Source organism: Carettochelys insculpta, chromosome 6 (genome assembly GCF_033958435.1).
Source record: "Carettochelys insculpta isolate YL-2023 chromosome 6, ASM3395843v1, whole genome shotgun sequence".
NCBI lineage: Eukaryota > Metazoa > Chordata > Testudines > Carettochelyidae > Carettochelys > Carettochelys insculpta.
Window position 1 is genome coordinate 122,129,015 of NC_134142.1, and position 10,675 is coordinate 122,139,689.

The 10,675-nt window shown below is 54.4% G+C and overlaps 1 protein-coding gene across 1 annotated transcript in view; it reads left to right on the forward strand.

Moving 5' to 3' along the window:
• Nucleotides 1-647: 647 nt before the first annotated feature.
• The window catches only part of LOC142015176 (uncharacterized), a 49,997-nt gene continuing 39,969 nt past the window's right edge, over nt 648-10,675 (forward strand). Inside the window, exons 1-5 of the mRNA XM_074998593.1 lie at nt 648-767; nt 1,188-1,220; nt 1,807-1,936; nt 2,533-2,649; nt 3,663-4,753. Of these exons, the coding sequence (XP_074854694.1) occupies nt 1,197-1,220; nt 1,807-1,936; nt 2,533-2,649; nt 3,663-4,753 (1,362 nt within the window). The 5' untranslated portion in view covers nt 648-767; nt 1,188-1,196. The remainder of the gene's footprint in view (nt 768-1,187; nt 1,221-1,806; nt 1,937-2,532; nt 2,650-3,662; nt 4,754-10,675) is intronic.

The window sequence follows — 10,675 nt, forward strand, 5'->3', positions numbered from 1 at the left end:
GTGATTCGAACCCGGGACGCCTTTGTCATAGTCACGGATGAGACCGTATCTCCACGGGTTCACTGCATTGGGGAAAGTGATCAGTTCAGCTGTTCTATGTCTCTCTCTCTGTATCATTCTTTATGCTTTAAAATCTATTCATGCTTATTGTTGTTATTCTTATTATTAATTTAAGTTAATTTGAAAATAAGAACGACACCACACACTGGTTTCCTTAAACCGAATTATTTACACAAATGGAGTTATGGAGCCTGGGGGCTCCTTGGGCAACTGCCCCTGTTGCGCCTATGTTAATCCCCCACTGATTATACCCAGTGAAATCCAGAGAAATGAGATGAGCTACAAAATCATTTCCTGAATCCTGCACGTTGGGCTTCCTGTGGAGGCGTCTCCCCATGAACCTCTTGGGCGTCGGGAAGTGCATTGAATGCCCCCAGGCCAGGCCGCCCGCACCGAATTGCCTTGGGGAGGAGGAAGTGTGTGTCTAAACGCAATTCTGCTCCGATTCGTGGTGGCCAGGCCCGCTCCCGGCTCCAGGCCAGCGGATGGGACTTTAAGCCCTGCCCCCCCAGGGCGAAGACAGACCCAGGCAGCAGCCGCAGCTGGGGCGGAGACTGCTCCGGACCCACGTGTCCCAGCGCCCGGACTCCTGGGATCCCAGGCCCGCTGCTGCCGGGTTTTCAGCCCCACGGAGCTACCGGGCCTGGCCCCACTGCCTCCGGAACAAGGGGGCAGGGCTCCCCGGCTGCCCGGAGCGGGAGGGGCAGGTCTGTGCAGCGCGGGGGGCTGTAAATCCGCCCGGCAGGGGGCGGGGCTTTCCCTGCCGGCCCGGACACCTGGGTCCCCGGGAGCGGCCGGTCGCGGGGCGCTGGGGAGGGAGCCAAGTAGCCGCGGAGGGAGGAAACCGGGGGCGAAAGGGGCTGGAGAGACTCCGGCCCAGAGCCAGGGACAATCCAGCCGGGAAGCGGGGTGGGGGTGTTTTGTTCCTGCCCACCCCATGGTAGGGCAGTGACGGGGTGTGTGTGGGGGAGATCCCAGCCCTCTCCCAGGGATGTTACTGGCCATGACCCATCTAACCCCTCCCCTCCCTGTGACACCTTAGGGACCCCGCAGGTTGACCCCGAAACTGACTAGCCCCCTTTTCTGCTCTCTCTGGATTGACTCTGGGACTTGTCTGTCCCTCCCAGACCACGGCGATGGCTGCAGTGGGGCTGGCGCAGGTAGGGGCTGGTGGGGCCAGGGCTGGTGTGGGCAGAGCGGGGCTGGGCCCTGGGATGGGGTAGTAGCAGCTTCTGGGGGTGGTGCTGCCCGGCCGGGTGCTGTCCTGGGCAGGGAGGGGCTTGGCACGGCCAGCTAGAGCCTGGGGGCATTGGAGCCCTGGGAGCCACCCCCAGAGCAGGATGTGGCCCTGGGGAGGGAAACTCCTGTCTGTGTGGCATCAGACACGATCCCTGTCCTAAGTGCGGCCCTAGGCAGACAGAGGAGCCCAGAGGCTGTGGAGCTGGGGCAACCGGGGGCTAAAAGCAGGGTGGGAATCTGGCCAGGGAGTGGGAACAGGAGCTTGGTCCCCGCCCCAAGTTTCAGGCCCTTCCCAGCACCCTGCCCCAGAGCCCCACAGGGCATCTCCTGTTTCCAGGCAGCAGGGCCTCAAGGCCCCAGGGGGAGCTGTGCAGGGTGGGAGAGAGGCTCCCTGTGGGGCTGGGGGGGGTCTCTGGGAGTCACCCTCCCCCCACAAACCGTGTCCCCTGCTGACACTCCAGGCAGGGGCTGGAGCAGCAGTTGCTGAGTGTGGAACGCTTGTGACAGGAGCTCCAGGCGGCATTCAAGGCCGTGGCTCTGTACTTCACCCAGGAGGAGTGGGAGCTCCTGTCCCCGCGGGAGCAGCAGCTGTACCGGGACCAGATGCTGAGCAATTACCGGGCCCTCCTGTCCCTGGGTAAGGCCCCATTTCCCTTCTTTTTGTCACAGCCACGTCGTCGCCCCCTTCACACAAGCCACAAGAAAAGTGTCTTATCAAACTTCCTAGGGCTCGAATGGAGCTGGCCTGCTCCACCTCTCCTCCCCATGGGCTCAGCAGCTCGGGCAGCTCTTCAGTGGTCCAAGCGGGAGAGCTTTGGCCTGGGAACCGCCATGATCAGCTGGGAAAATGCGATGTGAGCTCCCTGTGCTGACCAGATGGGAAGTGGGGCTTGAAGGGGGAAGCCGGTGGAGGGGGGGTAAGGCCTTTATACCTACGGGTAGGGCAGCGAACTTCCAACCCATGACCGGAGCTGTCATTGTGGGACGCCTCCTTGAGGCTGTTTACAACGAGATATCAAACACGGAGTCTGCACTGACCCTGTGTTGCTGAAACTTTGCCTCTGAAAGCTCCATACCTCTCTCTGGTCGAGGCAGTTCTGTTTTATCACCAAGCCAATTTTTGTCCCGCAGAAGTGGCGTGAGAAGGTGTCCGCCTCCACGGTTTGTCAGCAAAACTCCACAAGCTTAGAGAAGAGTTTAATAAGCCATCTGATCTCCCTCCTGCCCCAACAGGCTATTCCGGTTCCACGCCAGATTTAATCCACCGGATCGAGTTAGGGGAGGCAGAGCTCTGGATCCAGGATGCTGAGGAATCCAGGGAAAGATGGGGGCCTGTGAGCCCTGTCTCAGGTGAGTCTTAATAATCCTGTCCCGTCTGATTTATACATTTAAACATCATTCTAATATCTTGAGTAACATCCACACCCGCAAGCAAAAACAAACTTTCGCTGAGGCTGTTACTTTGGATTTGCACAAGGAATGAAACACCAGGGCCTGGGGGAATGAGTTCTTTAAGAGGAATTCCTTGAAACGGGCTCACTCCCCCACAGGAATAAATTACGTCGGTCTGAGCCCCTTTATGTGTGTCTAACCTCATCCACACAAGAGGGCTATAGCCCTTTGATACGGTGTCAGAGTAGCGAAGCAGAAATAGCACTAAAATGGGGGAACAGGACCAACAATGTAAAATCCTATGGTGGAAAGAAAGACAAAGTCTGTTTGAAAAGAAAAAGTGGACCCTTTCTGTGCTGCGTTAGCAGGTGGGGGCCCTGATCCTGGGTCAGGTCTGCATTGTGTCGGGTGCTGCCTGTTTCCAGGGCACGCTGCAATTTAAGCATAAAATGAAACCCAAGAGATGCCCGATGCGCTAGGTGCTGTACAAACAGAGGAGAACCACCCTGAGTCAGGCTGCAGATCTGCCCCAGTCTTCTGTATCAAATGGCCATCGGCCACTCCTAAGAGCACCCTCCGCCCAGCACCGAGACCCTAATCCTGGGTCTTGTGTGGAGAAGCTGGCAGGGGAGGGGGAGGCTGGAAAGTGAGCCTGCCCGATGCTCACTCCGGGGTTGGTCCCAGAGGGGCAGGGCTTGTCCCACGTCCCAGCACACACCACACAGGAATAGCTCCTATGCGGTGGGGCTCAGATTTGAGCTGTCATCAGAGGGACGAATGCGAGAGGCACTTCTGCCCCTGGGTTCCAGATTACGTCAGCTGGTGCAGGGTTTTGGGCCGAGCCCTGTGGGAAAAGAGTCGCTGACAAATCCCAGACAAATGGGAATATCACAAAAGGAGATTTTTCTGACTTTGACACACCTGCAAACTGAACCGTGGGCTAACAGCAGGGCTCCCTCTGGTCTCTGTAGCTGGGCACAGGAGCCGTGGAGGAACCAGCAGACAGGCTGAATGTGGGGAGAATGCAGCAGGAAAGCAGGATCTCTCGGTCCACGGCGGGGACCACGGACCGGTTGGCGACGATTCCTGTGCTAAGCGTGGGGATGGACTCGGCCGGGGACCATGCCTGGAGGAAGGGCAGCAATCCCACAGCTGCGACAACTGCGGGAAGAGGTTCGGCAACGCCTCCGCGCTGACCCAGCACCAGCGCACGCACAGCGGGGAGCGGCCGTACCGCTGCGCAGACTGCGGCAGGGGCTTCATCCGCGCCTCGGCGCTGAACCAGCACTGGCGCACGCACACCGGGGAGCGGCCCTACTGCTGTGCCGACTGCGGCAAGGCCTTCGCCCAGCTCTCGCACCTGACGGCCCACCAGCACACGCACACCGGGGAGCAGCGGTACCGCTGCGCTGACTGCGGCCAGGGCTTCTGCTGGGCCAAGTCGCTGCACCGGCACCGGCGCACACACGCCGAGGAGTGGCCGTACCGCTGTGCCGACTGCGGCAAGAACTTCAGCGACGCAGCCTCGCTGAGCCGGCACCGGCGCACGCACACCGGGGAGCGGCCCTACCTCTGTGCCGACTGTGGCAAGAGCTTCGGCAACACCTGGACGCTGACCCAGCACCGGCGCACGCACACCGGGGAGCGGCCGTACCGCTGCGCCGACTGCGGCAAGGGCTTCAGCAATGCCAGCACGCTCACCCAGCACCGGCGCATGCACACCGGGGAGCGGCCGTACCGCTGCACCAACTGCAGCAAGGGCTTCAGCAATGCCAGCACGCTCACCCAGCATTGGCGCACGCACACCGGGGAGCGGCCCTACCGCTGTGCCGGATGCGGCAAGGGCTTCGGCAACGCCAGCACGCTCACCAAGCACCAGCGTACGCACACAGGGGCCCAACCGTACCACTGCACCACCTGCGGCAAGGACTTCAGCCAGCAGGCAAACCTCACCCGGCATCTTGCCACACATGCTAATGCCTCTCTACCACCACCAGGACTTGAGGAGTCTCCAGGCACCTGTGGGCCTGGCACAGCACCAGCAGATCCAGGCCAGGTTGGAGTTCTTTCTCCATGATGCCCAGCAGAGAGGCCACTTGGATGGGAATTTAGCTGAGCGCTGCAGGGAAAAGCGTGGACAGTTGGATTGAGGAGATGCCCATAAGTTTATTGGGCCTTCAGAGCAACTGGTCACAGCCTACTGAGTACTACAGAAAAGGATCTAGGAGTCATGGTGGACCACAAGCTAAATGTGAGTTAACAGGGTTGCAAAAAAAGCTAAGGTCGCTTTGGGATGCACGAACAGGAGTGTTGTGAGCAAGAGACGAGAAGTCATTCTTCCGCTCTACTCTGCGCTGATTAGACCTCAGCTAGGAATATTGTGTCCCGTTCTGGGCATTACAGTTCAAAAAAGATTGAGAGAAGTTGCAGAGAACAGCAACAAAAATGACTGGAGGGTTAGAAAACATGACCCGTGAGGGGTTTGAGCGTTGGCCTGCTAAACCCAGGGTTGTGTGTTCAATCCTTGAGGGGACCATTTAGGGATCTGGAGCAAATAGATGTGTTTATATATTTATTTATAGCTGGGGCCAGGCCAGGTCACACCCTGCCATCTCTAAATACACACATCTCCCTCTATGGGAACCAGCCCGGAGTTTCTCCCCACAACTCTCAGTTCCAGTCAGGACACCCCAGAGGTGGGATTTGCTGTCCCATATAAGTGTGGATTTTTTCTGAGGAATGGAGCAGGCCAGCCTGGTCTGTGTGATTTGGAAGAAGACTCAGGAACTTCTCGTGCAGGTTTTTTTAAATAGAAAAGTGACCAATAAAAATACATCTAACAAACCTTTAACGAAGCTCTAACTGTATTTAAGAAGATCCATTCAGCTGGCGTGCAGAGAAGCCAAGGGGAAGTGTAAACCTTTAGGGTTAATCAACCAAAATGTTCTGAGGTCTAATTGACTCTGAAGCCTGGTGAACTGTGCGACTGACAGGTGCCCAGAGAGCGTGTCACATGTGAAGCGATCCTCCGAACTAGTCCTGGTGTGGAGCTGCGTAGCGCTATCTTATATTCGCGCACTAACTGTTCATTCCTGTTGCTGGTGGTCCATGTAAGTGAATCAAATGACTGCATATGTCTGTGTGATCAACTACTAACTAAGGACAGAGTTCTCCAGGAGCGAGAAAGGACAGTCAACATCTTAATCTAATTTCCTGGACCTTGTGGAAAGAGCGTGGAATCATGCACAGTTGGCCAAAGGGGCACACACTGCAGGAGGCTCACGAAAAGTAACTTCTAGAAGTAGGTTACTGACTGGAGCTGAACCAGCAGTTGTCCAGTGCATGGCCCAACCGGTCTGACCTAAGTGGAGATGGCACAAGGTGTTTTACACAAAGACTTTGGAGTTTTCTGAAGTTCCAAGAGGCTTTGTTTTCTCGTTGGTTGATGAGAAGGGACATAACTCGTATCCTGGCTGGAGCGGCCTGGAGGGGGTCTTCTCCAGCTCAGCTCCACCACTGAGGTGGCTGGCTCTCAAGATGGGGAAAAAGTTCATGCTGGTGCTTCACTCAAGGTGCTGTGACAGCCGAACACCTGTTCTCTGTGTGGATTTTTCAGGGCTCTCCTTGGCTAGGACTATAAAAGAGAGTATTTGTCAGCAACCAGCATTCCGTTGTTATCCAGGATGGGAGATTCAACTTGGCCAGGCCAGGGTGCTCCCACTCACCGTCACTGTAATGGAGACGCTTCTGTTTCACAGCGTGGGACATTTTAGCTTTGCCTATCTGGAAAGATAGAACGTGGCCCAATCAGGAAGCGATTGGCAAAACCATAGAAGCTGCGCCTACACTTGCATTCCTCTTTCCTGAGAGGCGTGCGAACGAAGGAAATCGAAAATGCAAATGAGGCACTGATTTACACATCTGGCATCTCATTTGCCTACTCTCCTTTTGAAAGAAAAAAAGCAGTGTAGACAGGGGCTCTTTCAAAAATAAACTCCATCTTCCAAAGAACCCTTCTTCCTATTTTGTTTCAGGAAGAAGGGTTCTTTCGAAGATGGGGTTTATTCTCAAAAGAGCCCCGACGACACTGCCTTTTTTTCTTTCAAAGAATATGCAAATGAGATGCCAGATGTGTAAATCAGTGCCTCATTTGCATTTTCGATTTCCTTCGTTCGCACGCCTCTCAGGAAAGAGGAATGCAAGTGTAGACGCAGCTTCTATGTTTTTGCCAATCGCTTCCTGATTGGGCCACGTTCTATCTTTCCAGATAGGCAAAGCTAAAATGTCCCACGCTGTGAAACAGAAGCATCTCCATTGCAGTGATGGTGAGTGGGAGCACCCTGGCCTGGCCAAGTTGAATCTCCCATCCTGGATAACAACGGAATGCTGGTTGCTGACAAATACTCTCTTTTATAGTCCTAGCCAAGGAGAGCCCTGAAAAATCCACACAGAGAACAGGCATTCGGCTGTCACAGCACCTTGAGTGAAGCACCAGCATGAACTTTTTCCCCATCTTGAGAGCCAGCCACCTCAGTGGTGGAGCTGAGCTGGAGAAGACCCCCTCCATGCCAGCTCCAGCTAGTATATGTAGCAAAGTGACCTTTATCTGTGTATCATTTACTCCATTCATGTCTTGGTTGTGTTTAAACTAAATGCTTCACACCAGGGTTAAAACCCTCCGGCTGACTAGAAGCTGTGATGTGTATTTGTATTTCACTAGTTCTAAGATGTCTCGAGATTCTACCGAATCACTCACAGGCCAGACCTCTGCTATGGAGCCTATGCTGATGGGGATATGCCAGTATAGTTCCCTAGTATAGATGGAGTGTATGTTGACAGACAATGTTTTTCTGCTAGGCTAGGAACACCTCCTCCCCAAATAAGATCATGACAGGTATAGAGAAAGCCATTAAGGCAAATTTATTTATGCGTCTTGCCATAACATAGGAACTAGGGCTCACCAAATGAAATTAATAGGTTTAAAACAAACAAAAGAGTATTTCTTCAAGCAGTGCACTGTCAACCTGTGGAACTCCCTGCCACAGGATGTTGTGAAGAGCAAGGCTTTAACAGGATTCAGGGGAGAACTAGATAAATTCATGGAAGAGAGGTCCATCAGTACTCATTAGCCTGGAGGGGTAGGAATGGTGGCCCAGTGCACTGTCAACCTGTGGAACTCCCTGCCACAGGATGTTGTGAAGAGCAAGGCTTTAACAGGATTCAGGGGAGAACTAGATAAATTCATGGAAGACAGGTCCATCAGTACTCATTAGCCTGGAGGGGTAGGAATGGTGGCCCTAGCCTCTGTTTACCAGAGGCTGGAAATAGGTGATGGGTGGGGGTCATTTGATGATTACTTGTTCTGTTCACTCCCTTTGGGGCATCTGTCATGGGCTGCTGTTGGAAGATGGGATGCTGGGCTAGATAGACCTTTGGTCTGACCCAGTGTGGCTTCTTAGGAACTTCGACATTTGCGCATTACAATGGGGCATCTAAGCTTGCTAGAGCTACCTTGGTGGAAGAGGGCTTTTCCCAACACAGTTAACATCAGTGGGTTCTACTTAAAAATCAGACTGATGGAGTTGTGCAGTTCGATAGAGTGGGACGTACCCAGAGCAGTTTGTCTGCACCTCTATTGACTTCACCCATCATCCCATCCCAAGCTGCCTTTTGCCCTGAGTTGCAGCATCTGCCATGGGCAAGAGGGGAAGGTGGACTCAGGAGGAGCAAATAGCTCCTGAATTTACAAGGTTCCCAGTGCCTATTTCCTGTTGGGGGGCCACCACCGACTGCTCCTGCCTCAGCCCCTGAGAGGTCACTGCTCCCCATATCCTGTGGGGCTGCTCCTACCTCACCTCTGAGCGCCTACTTCTACTTGAAAATCAGATTGATGATTTATTATTCCATCCATCTGATTTTTAAGTAAACTCACTGATGTTAACTGTGTTGGGAAAAGCCCTCTTCCACCAAGGCAGCTGTGTCTACATTGGGATTTGTCAGCGTGGATACGTTGGTCAGGGATGTTGGCTTTTTGCATAACCCCGAGGAATCCAGTAACGCCAATATAATTTTCAAATGTTGACCAAGCCTTAGTGGGGGTTGTTGAAACTCATCACACTAACTAGAATGGTTCTATCAGTACAGCTGCCAGCGCTGAGGGAGTTGGTGTTCCTTCTGTCTTTGACTTTGTCGGCATTGCAATGTTCCCTAAAGCAAAAGTTGCTGCAAGAAATCCGGAGGACATGTCTATGCAAAAAGCACCAGGGTGGCGCACACTAGCTTTGTGGTTACCATATCGATGGAAGGGATTTTTGCCCTCTCTGTAGTAACCCCACGCCTTGTTCTTCTTGGCCTCTGAGGGTAGAACAAGAAGCAATGGGCTTAAACTGCAGCCAGGGAAGTTTAGGTTGGACATGAGGAAAAAGTTCTGAACTGGCAGGGTGGTCAAACACTGGAATAAATTGCCTGGGGAGGCTGTGGAATCTCCATCTCTGGAGATATTTAAGAATAGGTTAGATAAACGTCTATCAGGGATGGTCTAGACAGTACTTGGTCCTGCCATGAGGGCAGGGGGCTGCACTCGATGGCCTCTCGAGGTCCCTTCCAGTCCTAGTGTTCTATGAGAGGCAGTAGCAAGGCTGGAAGAATTCCTCCATTGACTTACCTGCATTTCAGTTCATCATGTGCTGTCATAAGAGGAGCATTTCAGGGCAGGGGTGAAGGTGGGTTTCCAGGCAGTGATGCTGGACACAAAGGTTTATTAACCAGGGACATGCAAATCTAGCTGATGTGGCCGTAGCACCCCCTGCTCCCCGTCCTGGGCTGTATTTATTTCCCAACCCCAGGTCCAACTGCCACGACTGCCCTTGGGAACGTCCTGTTCTCCCTCCCTCCCACACAATACAGGGCTGCGGGGGGGCTCCTCCCAAGGGAAGTTGGCCTGCAGCTGGCTCTGGGGTGGGGAAGGGTCACAGGAGACCCCGACTGGGGATGTTCCCCTGGGCAGGAGCTCTGCACCCAGCTTGGGGGAGAGTGGAGGGATGGTGTGACCCGTTCCCCTGCCAGATGTCCCCTCCCCGCCCGAGGGAAGATCACCAGCCACCAGCTCTAGTGCAGAGCTGAGTAACACCCCACCCCACCCCAGGCTGAGGGGGTTAAAGTGCCCCAGGTTGGCCAGAGGTCCTGAGCCCCCCTGCAATTCTGAGGCAATGGGTGGGGAAGGGAACAGGCCCATTGCTATAACTGCCACTTTGGGAGTTCCCACGCTCCCGGGGCAGGGGGTTGTCCTCACACAGTCTCACAAACGCATCACTTGGGTGAAAATCCCCCTTTGTACAGTGATGAGGGAAAAGAAAAGGGGCTGGTTGGTCCAAACCCCAGTTAAACAGGTGAAATTTCAGCCTCTGTCATTTTACCAGCCGTAGTGAAGTGGTTCATCCCCTCAGCTGGGAGCTTTTATGCCAAGGCAGAGGAAAAGCTCACTTGCTCTCTCTCTCTCTCACACACTGGCCGCGTCTACATGTGCACGCTACTTCGAAGTAGCGGTGCCAACTTCGAAATAGCGCCCGTCACGGCTACACGTCGGGCGCTATTTCGAAGTTGAAATCGACGTTAGGCGGCGAGATGTCGAAGTCGCTAACCCCATGAGGGGATGGGAATAGCACCCTACTTCCAAGTTGAACGTCGAAGTAGGGCACGTGTAGCCAATCCACGTCCCGCAACATTGAAATAGCGGGGTCCGCCATGGCAGCCATCAGCTGAGGGGTTGAGAGACGCTCTCTCTCCAGCCCCTGCGGGGCTCTATGGTCACCGTGTGCAGCAGCCCTTAGCCCAGGGCTTCTGGTTGCTGCTGCTGCAGCTGGGGATCCATGCTGCATGCACAGGGTCTGCAACCAGTTGTCGGTTCTGTGGATCTTGTGTTGTTTAGTACAACTGTGTCTGGGAGGGGCCCTTTAAGGGAGCGGCTTGCTGTTGAGTCCGCCCT